Below are 13755 nucleotides of genomic sequence, written 5' to 3' on the forward strand. Positions count from 1 at the left end.
TCTACTGAGGACTAATTTTTGATATTGAATGATACCGTTAGTTTTATTTCCTTATAGTTATTTTCTCCATCAGGAAAGATTATGAGTAAAATGTCATAAATTAACAATACAGTACTAGTAAAAAAGACTTTGTGCTTCTAATTCATATATATTTATATCTTTACTTATAGCTTATCCTGCCTTTACCTAAAAGGGTTTGAGGCAAATGTTTACAACTAAATGAGATACAAGAAGTCATACCTTAGCAAATTGCTCTAGTTATGTTACAGTGATCCTTTTAATCTCTTGTGCACGTGAACAAAAAGTGCCTCATATTTTATAACCCAGAAGGCATAATAATATGGGCAATATCTTTGTCCCCAATCTTCCAAGTAGTAGAGAGGTTCTACTATAGATGGCTTTTATAAAAAATCAAATTACCCTGATAATTCTTCTCCTAGTTAAAAAAAAAAACCAAAAACTCAAAACAAGAAATAGACAACTGGTATTATTAACAGTGTTTTTATTTACAAAGAATTATTTTTATTTGGCTGTCTGGAAAACCACAAACATTTTTCACTTTAGAAAACATTAAATAATAAACAAGATGTTATACAGTACTTTGGATAACTTCTTCCATCAGTGTAGTGCAATGTATTATTGGCACCTAAAAGTGAAATTTTCTATTCTCCCCTTTCATCTTCAGTTGTATAGTTACGTGACCAAAAAGGAAATGAATCATTAAAAATGGATCTAAAGCCATATTTTCTGGCTTTGACTCAAAGGCTTACTGATTTATAGTCCCCCTCTGGCCTTGCCTCCACCAAGTTAAATGATGAAAGACATTCTACTGTACCAATTGTTCCAAAACATTACCATTTTGTGGAACTTGGGAGGTTCCAACTGACAAGAGAAACTTACACCATCAGGTGAAGGAAAGGTCCTGGCAGTGGTGTTGGGCATGGCACTCTATCAGTAGCCTGGTTAGGTTGTCACACACCTTGCAGAGAGAATGCACCAGATAAAAATCTCTCTAAATTGTTTTCTTTGCTATGATCTCTTTAAAAATTTGTAATATCCATTAAGCAAGGGAAAGGGCAATACCTTTACTAAGAAAAAAGAAATATATACCACCACATTAGAACATTATTGAGATACTAAAATGTCTGTCCATCAGACTCTTTTGGAATAAATAGATTTTAAACTTTTTTTTTTTTTTTTTTTTTTTTTTTTTTGCTTTTGTTTCATTTTAATACTGCTAGGTTTGACATAAAGGGAGAGACATTTAGTGAGCTCAGCAGTTGGTGGGCTTTTCCCCTTTTTGATTCCTTTCCATTAGGAGGCCAAGAAAAAAATACCTAAATTAGACCTTAGCCTAGTTCAAGTTATTTAGTTCTGGAGATTTTCACTGCATAGTAATAGGATTAAAACATCTTTAGGGAGATTCTGTTATTGTTACTCTGCCTTGAGGGAAGAACATCTTTAACCATCTTAAATAGAAAAAAAAAAAAAAAACCTTATCTAATTTTTTAAAAGCCTCAAAAAATTCACACTTTTTTGGTTTAAACAAAGGTTTCTAATTAACAACTGTCCCTGCCAGGAAATGGCCCCTCACACTCCAGCCTAAGCCTGCTTCCTCTTGTTCTGTTCTGAGTGCATGTGGAGGACAGCTGGTCACCGTCCTCTCTGTACCAACCCTTCATATACTTGAAAACCAGCAATGGTTTGCCCCTCAGTCTTCTCTTCTCCACGCTGAATAATCCCAGTTCCTTTAATTTTTCATCATAGATCTCTTTTTCCAACCCTTTAATCATCTTTGTGATTCCTGGCAAAAACAGCAGAAAATATTTTGATTACTTAATCAGAAATAATGAAAAGCCTCAGGAATAAGTTGCCTTTTAAAAGTTATGTATATTTTCAATAGAAAGGTAAAATTTACAGGGAGGAAACAGAGTTGGGGGTTCATAGATCTTAGAATTCCAATCTTGTCCTGTTGCTTGAGTGTGTGTGTGAATCCCATTCTGACACATCCAGTGCCTCAAAGCATGGGACTTGCTCCCCATCCCATCCTGACACAGCAGCGCATAAATTATGATCTAGGCCCCCCTAAATTTAAACTGATTTAAAAACGAGTGGGAGAATCTGTTTCAACAGAGCTTCCCCCCATGCTTTCCCTCACCCTGTTTCCATAAACAGAACCTTTTTTCTGAAACAACCAGAACTTTCATAAAGCTTCTTAAGATCACCAGAAAGGGCCATTATTGTTAGGGTAAAAGCTGTTGGTTTTAAAGTGGAGCCTGAAACAGTGAAGGTTTTATGGGTTAACTGCAGTTTCCTGTCAACCTGAATGGTCACTATCCTTTGTTGTGATCAAACTCAAGGCCATTAAGAAATTCATCCCCTCACTACCACAAACTGACACCTCTTCCAATTTTCTCTGGCCGCCAATATAAGGTCATGGAACTAAATGACATTCCACCGTGCATTTTTTAACTCAAGAGATCACAAGCTGCCTTTCCCTTGCAACTAGAGTCTGTAAATATTGGGAACACGTCACTACTTAATATCAATAGCACATTTACACAAAACACAATACTACTAACAAGAGATTACGTGCCCACTCTACATAATCGTCTTTAAAAAGAAAAATACAGATAACAAGAATAAATGCATCTTGATATGTTATACACCCTTCTTTTATAAAATGAATGGCAGTAAAAGTCAGAGTTCAGGCCAGACCAGAACTAATAAGTGGAGAGGATAAACCAATTTCACAAGCACATTGTACAACGTATCTTAGCAGAAGTCAATACTACTCGTGGTACAACACTGAACAGATAACAGAATGGCCATTTGCAGATTTCTTTTGAAAACTTCACCCATAATTTGCTGCAAGGAACAACACCTTGTAACTAGGATGAAGGGGGTATAGGTCACACTTGCCGAAGGCCTTCTTAAAAGAGACATCGGCTGGAAGGTAACACCCAAAGATGGCTTTGGATGCTTCTACAGATGCCCCCTGTATTTCAAGGGGGGGTGTCACTGTTCATTGGGATTGCACAAAAGCAGGCCAGCAAGATGTGGGTCACCAAGCAGACTTTCTCCTGACCCACTCTTCTAGGCCTGATAAGAGGGAGGAGAGGACAGGTGGTGAAGATTGGAAAAAGAAGAGGGAGCAACATGGGGGTTCATGGCTAGTTCTGGAGTTGCTCGCGTTCTTCAGAGCACTGGCCTTTTTTCAAGCTCACATCATCCAATCCAATCTCCCCCGTGTGACCACGCCTTTTTTCACCTTTGAAGATGACCTAGGGAGAGAACGCACACACCAGTCAAGCCTCCTCTACCCCTTCCCAATGCCCGCTCATTTAGCAAAACAAACGCAAACTTTCCCCAAAACTGAACAGTAAACTTACTTAACAGAAGGAAAGACTAGAACAGAGGTGCCAGTGTCACCTGAGGCTTGCCTTTTGGTAGAAATTTTAGTCATCAGTAAATTGTTAACTGGACCACATTACCCAAAATCAGTTACACTTTAAAAAGCTATTCTAAATGATAGACTGCCTCCATTTAGGAATGATTAGGAACTGGACACTTCTGTCAAAGATTTCCCAAAGACAGAAGAGTGTGATGGGGCATAAAAGGCAAGAAATTAGGAGCCAAAGATCTGAAAGATCATAATCATGCAGCCTCTTAGAGGTTTTCTAGTCCCTCCTCCAGGTTAATTTAATTTAGCTTTGATGCCTAAAATGGAATAGAACCAAACACCCCAGTTCCATTTGTTTCACTTATGTAAAGAGCAAAACCTTTCTTGTATTTTATCTTCTGTACAGCATCCTTGCTCCTTTGAGAACAGAAACCTATGTTATGCTGTGAAACAATGTTTTGTTTCTCCAAATGATATAAATATTAAGAAAAATTTTAAGAGAAAAACAGTAAAACAAAATCCAAGACTCTGATAAAAGCTGTCTTCATGGAGTCTAACCTTTCTTTTACCTATACCTATACCAGTTTTGTAAGTATTGACATAAAGAAAACAGTTTTTCCAAATATATGCACTATTTCAGTGGGTTGTTATAGATCATTTTACTTCTACCTATGACTTAATTAGTTAAGATAAAGTTTATATATTCAATCAAAGTTTTCCCCACATCCTGTCCTGAATAGAATAATATTTTCCAAACATACTGTTCTGGTTCCCACCCAAGGCTGCTTAACTATGATCTCTGAGGCAAAGGGGGAAAAAAAAAGACTTTAAAGAAACATTTCAGAAAAGAAAGAAAAAACACTTGAGGGTAACTCATGGTGGTCAAAGTTTGAAGTATAAGCAGTTTAAGGAAAAGCAGGTAGTTAAGCCCACCCTCGCCCTTCGACGTTTCTTCTGATTAACTTTTCCACCTTTTCAACCGCTAAAATTTGTCATTAAAAAGAGGGGATTTTCACCAGGGTGGGGAGAGCAGAGGTGGTCCTGGTTGCGATGGAGAACGGACGAAGGAGAAAAGGGACTACAGAAAGAGGCAACGCACAGGGTCCCCACGCCCACAAAAAGCACGAGCTGAGCTTTGGGCCTGAACGAACGGACAGCAAAGGCTTCCGACGCCGACCCCAGAGCCGTCCTCGGAAAGGAAACCTCCCAGGTCCTGCCTCCTCGGCGGGTCTACTTACGCTCTTGACGTCTGCCCCTCGCAAGGTGATGTGCGTTTGCCTCCAGCCATGGCCACCATTTCTTCCCCACAGGGCTGCTCCGTGGGCCCCGTGTTTCCGCACAAACACCTGGAGCGTGCCGGAGCGCAGCCCCGCCACCTTGTGCCTGAACGACAGGCACAGGTCCCCTGAGTGCAGGCGGTGGCCGAGAGGGAGCACCAAGCGCGCGGCTTTCCCCGCGGGGCCCTTGGCTGCCGAGACTGTCAGATACTGTCCACCTGCAGGGGGAAGAGCAGGGCCTGTGTGGGCGAGCCCCGCGGCCCCGGCCCCGCCGGCCGGCCGCGGCTTCTCCTTCTCTTGTTTCCACAGACTGTGCCGGCCATTTGTAAAGAATTCCAGATTTTTGAAGGAGAAACACAGGACTTATATCTATGGCTGTCTTAAATTCTATGGTTTTATATTTACAGAAAACACTCACTCCCTTTGCTCAGGGGGAATACAGATTCTGCCAAGGACACACAATGATTAGCGGTCCTAACACTATGCCTGTTACCAGCTACATACGATCAGACACACCCAGGCGTGCACACAGTCACTGCCTCTGGATCCTCACGCATCTGTGATTGCCCTGTCGCGCTGGCTGGCTGGTAGGGTGGTTGGCTTAAGTTGCCAGGGAGACGTTTCTAGGTGGATTTCCTACCTCCAGACAGTAGGGCAGATGATGATTTAAAGGAGGCACTAGACCTGTTTATTCTCTCCCCTCCCCACTTAAAAAAAAAATCTCTAAAGAGAAACGAGTCCTTTAAAAATGAGTTGGCTGTGCTTCTCACACCTAACTCCAAGATGCAGAAATGCTCTGGAAACCCATCACATCTTCCCTGCAGCATCCATTTGCTTTGAAAGTAGTTTAAAACGTTTTATATAAAAACAAATCCATAACAATATAATGAAAGTAATATATCAATTTTCTATTACATATACATGAACACAAAAAGTTAATAAAAACTGTCCCTTTGGGAAGGTCACTTTGATAATGCCTTAGATTCCTAGGGCTATAGACTTGCTTCCCTCAATTGTTAGAGGAACTGCAGTTAAGGGGGAAAAAAGTTTGAGCAGCAGTGAAGTGGGGGGTGCTGCTTCTCAGGAGAGGGCAAGTGGCAAGTTGTATTTTGAAGCTCAATTCATGTACAAAGGCTGTGCCCCTCAGCCTGTTTTATTGCAGCCAACTGAAAAACACAGTTTCAACGCTGACTTAGCTAAAGGAAAATGTGGTTGGAATGCTCAACACGTGTATCTGTTTTGGTAGAAAACCTGCCTATTTTTCATTGGAAAGATAAACCATCATTTCTTGTGCTTAATCTGTACTGGACATGACAAGGTTTGGGATGTCCTACTCTTCAAGTGACTTCTCCTCTACCAAGTCCCCTCTGAGTCTTCAAAGGACCAGTCAGATGGTATGTGTATCTGTGATGCACCAGGTTCTATGCGAGTGCTCTGCGGGGAGCGTCTCATTTAGCCCTACTAACAAGCCTTTGAAGTGAACACTTGTTAGCTTCTGCATCTGCAAAACAAGACTAAGGCTTTGAGAGGTGAAGTCACCCAAGGTGTCACCCGGCCAGTGAGTGGCAGAGTAACAATTTGAGTTCAGAACTGCCTGAACCCCTATTCAGCACAAGAATCACTGGTTTACACGTCTCTCCCCCAGAAGACTGTCAACTCTTTGATATCAGAACCAAAGTTTCCTCCAAACCACCCCATTACATCCTAGTATATGGTAGGAGTTTAATGCCATTTGTTGAATAAATGATGTTCCAAGAATACAATAAAAACTACAGAGAAATAATTCCCTGAGTCATGTACTTGATTCATCAAAAACACATTTTTTTTAACATTCCTTCTGCCCCCGTGTTCCCCATATTAATCCAAAGGATATTTTGAGCCAAAATATTTACATGGCTTTTAAATGTCTTCCCACAAGTCAGCTTTTGAATCATCATAGGTATTTTGGTTAAGACTAAGATATAAGGCCATTATAGTTAACCTGCAAATTTTAAGGAAACAAGGATTACCTTAAGTCCCCATGGAATGTATACTAACATCACTATGCAGATGCTGCTTGCAAACAAGACAACCTAACAAAAACCAAGGCATCCTAATAAAGGAGTCAATAGACTCTTGTGTAGATATTTAAAATTCTATAAATGAGGCTACAATTATTTTTCCCCTATAGAGCTACTCTGTGGCCATCAAGGTTTTTGTTGTTTTACCCTGAAGAACTCCTTCCATTTTTAATAAATGGAAATATTACAAAGTGGGAACAGTAGCTAAGAGAAAAACTGATCTACCACTCCAAACAAATCATCTGTTAAAGAAAAATTTCACTTCTGATTCCAAAATACTGCTTAAATATAAAATTACATGAAATATTTTCATGGTTTCAGTTTAAAACATCATAATATTTAAAGCTTGGGGGGGGCGGTTTGGGTAAATAATAAATGCTGCAAACCTGCCAGAAACATAGATGATAAAATTTTAATTTCCTTATTTTTAATTCTATACTTGTTCATGCCTTTACAATTTCAATTTACAAATATTACCATCCATTACTTTTCCTATTACCTGTATGGTCAAAAAGTGAGAGGAAATGGTTTTATTTATATACATATTTTTTGCCTAGCTGAGAAACCCATCCAGGTAGAACTAAGATAATTATGGTTTGCTGAGATTTATCCCTAAAATACAAATAGCTTCATTTTTTTCTAATAAAAGAAGCAGTGGATGCCTATTGCAGAAAATATATCTATAAGAGCATAAAGAAAATTTAAACATAATGCTAAACCCGAAGAGAGATACTAACATTTTGACTTCTGGACTTTTCTTATATTCTTATGTAAATACATGCACACAAATGCACATGAATATGAACGTTTTTGCAGCTTTTATATTCAATGAAAAAAGCAAGTTATATTACAGCCATTTTTTATGTCAACAAATATTTTTCATAGATGCAAGTGTATCAATAATTTGGCCAATTTCTTATTGAAGAACATTTAAGTTGCTTCTAAATGTTCATCTTAAGATAAAAATATCATAAAATATTAAGATAAGCAAAAAATTAAATATCGGCAACGTCAAAAAAGGCTGAGTTTCCTTTTTACATAAGGACCTTTTACAAATCAAGAATAAGAACACAAAGGAAAAATAAAGGGCATCACAGGAAAATAAAGACTTAAATAAATGAAAAGATGGTTAACTTTTCTCACTGAAAGAAATGCAAATTAAAAGTGAGATGCCTTGTCACCTATAAGCTTGACAAAGATGAAGAAAAAAAAGATCTGTGTTAGGGATGGTTCTAAATATTGTTGGTGTGAGCATAAACTGCTTCACTCCTTTTGAAGGGCATTTTAGTAAAATCTACCCAAATTCAAACTGCAAATTCCCTTTGACCCAGAAAATTTACATGTAGAAATTTATCCTAACGATACATTCAAACGTACATGAAATGACATCTGTACAAAGTTACTTACTACAGCATTGTATGAACTACCAGAAGACTGGAAACAACTGAAATGTTCCTCAGTGGACGGCAGGTTAAACACATGGAAGGAGTGAGGGAGTAACTAACTGCCATTAGTAAGAATGAGGGTGTTCTGCGCATACTGATACACGGCAGTCTTCAACCACAATAACTAATACTATTCTGATGGTAACTCTGGGCCCAGGACTGCTTTAAATGCTTTACATATGTAGACACTACTGATTACCCCATTTAAGTAAACCTGCTCGAGATCAAAGCTCATCAGTGGTGGTGCCGGGTTTCAGCCCAGGCATCCTGGCTTCAGAGTCCACACTCACATTAACTCTTAAGATAATGTGGTTAAGTGACAGAAGGTACTGAAGGGGGGGCTGGTGTGTGGAAAAATCTAACTCCAGAAAGATAACCAAGAAGCTGGTTGCATCCGGGTAGGATGACTGGGAGCCAGGGTTGGGAGGGAGCTTTCATTTTCCCTGTTGATTTATTTGTCCATTTACATGTATTCGAAAGTGATGTATTTTAATGCTGCAGTGGACATACTTGTAGGTACATGCTGGCATACTTGTCTTATATTTAAATGAATTGCTTGTGGCTATGGGTAGCAGAAAGAGTGCTGAGTCAGTTGCCTTTAACTCTTGATCCCCAGGGATTAGGGTTCCAGGAAAAGGGTCTCAACTTTGGCCTCGAAGCTGCAGGAGAAGGGCGTGTGTTCAGGGCCACAGTTGTAAGCCTGTAGCACACACCACATCTGTCTGCAGCACAACTTTCCATTCCCTAGAGGATGGATTAATTTCACCTTCTCACAATTAAGTTCAAGACTGAATGTGATGATAAACAAAACCTAACGAGCACCAGGAAGGAGGGAGAGCAAATGCACTTGTTTCTCAAAATTGTAAGTTTGTTTAACTGAGAGTTTTCTTAGAGGTATTAGCATATAAGAATATTTGCAAATCTGGATCTTAGATAAGAAATGCACAACATAAAAATCAATCAGAATCGTGGAAATCCAAACATAGGTTCCTTTACAAATGGTATAATCTAGAGAGAAACAAGCAATTAGTTTGGTCACTAGAATAATATGCAAAAATAATTTATTACATGGCTTATAGTCTTCCCTGGCCTTCATATGTGATACACATACACAACCCCACCTGAACTCCCTAGAAGAAAAACAGGCACGGAAAAGTAAGCTTCATCAGCACTTCCCATCTGTATGTGTTAGAATCTGTATATGGTTAGAATTTCCTGACATATTCTAAAAAGCCCACCTGCAGTTCCACCTTGACATATGCTATGCTGTGCCCCTCCTCCTATCCCTTCTTCCAACTCTCTGCCATATTTGGTCTTTCCACCCATTTTCTAAGCCAGAACCCTGCTGCCTGATCTCCTCGGATTACCTGGGACATTTCATTCTGAATCATAGGCTCCCAGAGCCAGTGTAAGAGATCTTTTAATCTGACTTTTGTCTAATTCTCAAAACAGCACCTTGTCATGTCGTCCAGTCAAACGGCTCCACCGAGCCCCGTGCTCCTCTATCAGCCTGATTTCTCTCTAGACAGCTCTATGGAGATGTTCTAAGAGTGACAAAAATCCATCCCCCTGTAGTTTTCACCTACTGAACCAACTTCTCATCCCCTGGTAGTGACAGAACAACTGAGATAGATTTGTTGGCCATGCATCTGAAAAGCTGCCCTGCTCCAATATTTCTTCTCCAGGTTGAAACTGCTGGGGTCCTCACTCGTTTTCTACAGGCTTTGAGATACCTCTCCAGCCAGAGCATTTTATTCCTAGTGCCTATAATTACTTTTATTCTTCTCAGACAGTAAAGAACACCCCAAAGGGTATTTTCCATTCTTGAAAAACATATCTATTTCTATTTAAATGTCCCAACTTTTTGGCTGCAACAACACAGGGTTGATTTCATGACCCACTTAAAATGCTGAAGTCTTTCACACTTAACTGCTGAATCACATCTTTGACCTCCCACGGTTGTGTAGGTGGTTTCTAGACCACGAGCTACACCTTGTATTCATCCCCATTAGATTTCAGCCTGTTAAGTGTGACCTACTGATCTAATCTTCTGGTTGCTGGCTGTATCAGCACACACAGCCACTGTCTCCTCTGCCTTAAGTCATCCGCAGACTGGTTAGTATGCCTCCAATATCCAGTTCATCCAAGTTGTTAGTAAAGACCTGGAGCAACCCCAGAAGAGCATCCTGGGAGCCAGAGCCAATCACCAGGAGCTGCCCCATCACCCAAGCAGCCACCACTTCCTTTCAGCTTGTTCTGTATTATCACAGCCAGACGACCATTTCAAACCTTTTTTTGTCAACCATTCTAATTGCCAGTCCTCTTCTCATTTTTCTATCAGAGGGCAAGTGGATTTGGGGTCACAACAAATTTCAACATTTACATATGTGATGAATAATAAAAAGTGTTGAAAAGTACTAAAAAATGGTATTTAAATTCTAAAAATCAATTGTTTTACATAGACTGTCCACATAGAAGTGCAATGAATTCTTCTGAGCTTAGCATGAGTCACTCTCCCCAGTGTGCCTCACCTGAAAGAATGATTCATTATGACCACGAACATTATTCCCCACTGCATTACACAGGGTTGCTACAGGACCTCCCTCCCCTAGTGAGCTGCTCCAGGTCAGCCGTCACTCAACTCCACAGGCCTGAGATCTGCTAATCGGATCGTGCACACCGCCCCCGGACGTGGGGGCCAGATGGTGAGTGCGGAAAACTCCAGAATAAGGCTGCAGCTGTCTGGGTATTGAACCGCCAAGGTGGCTGCGCGGGCAGCACAGAGAGGCCTGGACGCGAAGTCCATTCTTTAGCTGTGCGGCCTCAGGAAGCTGATGTAAGTTCTGGGCCTTTGTGAAATGAAAACAGTATTACCTGTTTCACAGGGTGAATAAGAAGATTAAATAAAACTGAGATAATGAATGAGTCATAACTATAGTAGCTATTAAACAACTATTCACAGATATCGGTGACATTTATAATAATGTCCTGCTCGGAGTTAATTTTAAGTAAGTGAGAAGGTAAACACGAAAGTGAGAATGAGAGGGACTGTCCCGGCGTGTGTGTGGCGTGAAAAATCATTTTCTAGCTCAAAGAAATCTAAAACCCCATTTGAATTTATTGGATATTCATTTTTTAAAAGCTTACCTCCCATTTTCATTTTTTAATATCTCTAACAGTTCAATCTTAGGGGATCTAATAAATACATTTTTGCACTAATCCTTTAATACCTTGCTACTCAAAATGTGCATCAGGGAGTAATACCAAAATTATCCCCCAGGAACGTGTGAGAAACACATCAAGATGTCCATTTCAACAAGGCCCCGGCTGGTCTGTACGCGCCCGGGAAGTTGAGAAGAACTGGCTTAGAGCACATCCTCTCTCAGGTTAACTGTACGTGCTCTGTGCTCGCTGTGCCTGGGATGGCACTTAGGAACTAGGCTTTTGAAACAAGTAACATACTTCTTCTTCATGTCTTGTATCTTTCATCCTTGAGTCTAGAATCAGGAGTATAGAAAGGCAAAAAAAAAAGAAACCAAACTCCTCAGCTGTCCATTAAGTTGGCCTCACCCATAAAAGATTTAACTACTAAAGGGAGGGAAAAAAAAAACAAACCAACAGCAGTATGTAGCTTTGCTTCCTGAAACAAGACAATAAAATGTCTTAAAAGCCCTGAAAACTTTGGATTAATAGGATGTGTGCAATTTAAGTCTGTTAATTTTCCAAGGGCCTATATTTAAATCTACCTCTCTAATAACATTCTCGTGTGGAATAAGTGGTGGTAATTTGTAACTAATTTCTCCAGCATCCAAATCAGACTGGTTTTTTTCAGAGAGATTCACAATCTCACAGAAATTTCCACTGTCTCCTTCTACTGACTGCATCTTAAAAAAATAAAAACGACATCATCGAGAAAACAAGGGGCTACTGTGATGGCTGCTGTCCTACTGTATTACTTCTTCGACACCTGGGAATGGGGCACTGCAAATAACTTGAAGATTATATGTTAGGATGAATCTATACATTTTATGTTCACCAAAGTTTTTTTTTTTGAAAGAAATTAGCTGGACTTTTAATAAACTGCTTGTCATCTTATAATTCTAATTGATAGCTAACAAATTCAGTTTTCCCTGAAAAAATGGAAGATGGATGCTGGACAAGCTGTCTTTACCCTCTTATTAAGTCGACATAGAGCTGTGTCCCAGTATACCTGATCAGCAGAACTGGGGGCCTCAGATGGGCTCCAACTGAAATATGTTGGGTGAGATGAATGGTCTTACCTGCTGGATCCCTCACTGGTTCCCAGTGCAGGTCACTGTCTTTTTCCCGGATCCATCCACAAAGCCCATGGTCAAAATTACAACTGTGTATCAAAACACCTGCAAGGAAGTGACCAGAAAGATAAGTAGACCATTGACCCGACAGCTAACAACAAAAATGAATTTGTGAACCAGAGCTGTCTGTACAGCAAGTGCTCTCTCCTATCCACACTCAGCTATCCTGCCAGAACACCTCCGTGAGGTCAGAAGGAAATCACAATACCTTCTCTCAGCACAATTGTGCACATGTGCTCAGCTGTAATAACAGAACACATGAATGGTGCCAAATGATGACCTTGTTACATCATCACTTATACAATATGATTTCCTCCTCAGTTTAAATGCTGCTTTAATATTTTTTTTAAAAAAAGAATATAGTGATGAGTCACCATTTTTCCTCAACTGACTTAACTATAGAGGAAATTAAGTTGTAAAAAAATGTATAATTTTCCCAGCTGTAATCAAACAATCTACAAAGTTTTTTTCATGAAATAAAGGGAAAAAATAAAATGTCATTAAAACGGCACTACGAATGCAGGTATCTACCTGGATCATCCTTTGCTTCATCATCTGCACTGACTCCTCTTTCAATTTCAAATATTTCAAACAAGTCATTTGAAGGCTGCCGTGGGACTGCAAGAGAGAGAGGAGTTTTGTTTTGCTGTGATGAGGTATTGACAACAAGGCATTGCCTTTAACAGTGGGGCAGGGGCAAGACCTAGGCATTTCACTCATCTTGGAAGAATCCAAAACATTCAATTACAGTTCACATGAAAATTCATGAAGTTTGTTCTGCAGAGATGTACACTGTAACATTTATCTGGGTAAAATTTTTTAAAAATGATTTTCAAAAGTTTCTAAAATTCAACATAAAATACATTCAAAATTCTATCTGGAAAATACATTTTTAAACAGCTTCCAATTTCTAGCAAGATATCTCTATGAAATTCTAAAATGTGTTTCTATGGAAGATACATTATGAACTCTGAGGCTGTTTTATTGGAAAAATGCTGCAATTGCAGTGAATAGTTCAATTTTCTAACCACAGCATCCACCCTCTCCAGTGAACTCTTGTCTGTCCCTGTCACACTCTAAGCTGTATTTCCTACCATAGCCTCTTGGGGCTCAAGCAGGTTCCCTGGCTCCTTTACAGTCAGATCCAGGTGGGTGTAGAGCTCAGTGGCAGAGCACATGCTTAGCATGCACAAGGTCCTGGGTTCAATTCCCTGTACCTCCATTAACAACAACAAC

General features: G+C 39.7%; 1 protein-coding gene across 5 annotated transcripts in view; it reads right to left on the reverse strand.

The window, feature by feature from the left end:
* Positions 1 to 485: 485 nt before the first annotated feature.
* The window catches only part of NPNT (nephronectin), a 70665-nt gene continuing 57395 nt past the window's right edge, over positions 486 to 13755 (reverse strand). For all 5 annotated transcript variants that reach the window (XM_074342787.1, XM_074342772.1, XM_074342779.1 and 2 more), the window contains 4 exons: positions 13051 to 13137; positions 12466 to 12564; positions 4642 to 4898; positions 486 to 3284 (listed from right to left, as the gene is read on the reverse strand). In XM_074342787.1, coding sequence (XP_074198888.1) covers positions 3174 to 3284; positions 4642 to 4898; positions 12466 to 12564; positions 13051 to 13137 — 554 coding nt within the window. In that variant the 3' untranslated portion in view covers positions 486 to 3173. The remainder of the gene's footprint in view (positions 3285 to 4641; positions 4899 to 12465; positions 12565 to 13050; positions 13138 to 13755) is intronic.

The sequence above is a fragment of the Camelus bactrianus genome, chromosome 2 (genome assembly GCF_048773025.1).
Source record: "Camelus bactrianus isolate YW-2024 breed Bactrian camel chromosome 2, ASM4877302v1, whole genome shotgun sequence".
NCBI lineage: Eukaryota > Metazoa > Chordata > Mammalia > Artiodactyla > Camelidae > Camelus > Camelus bactrianus.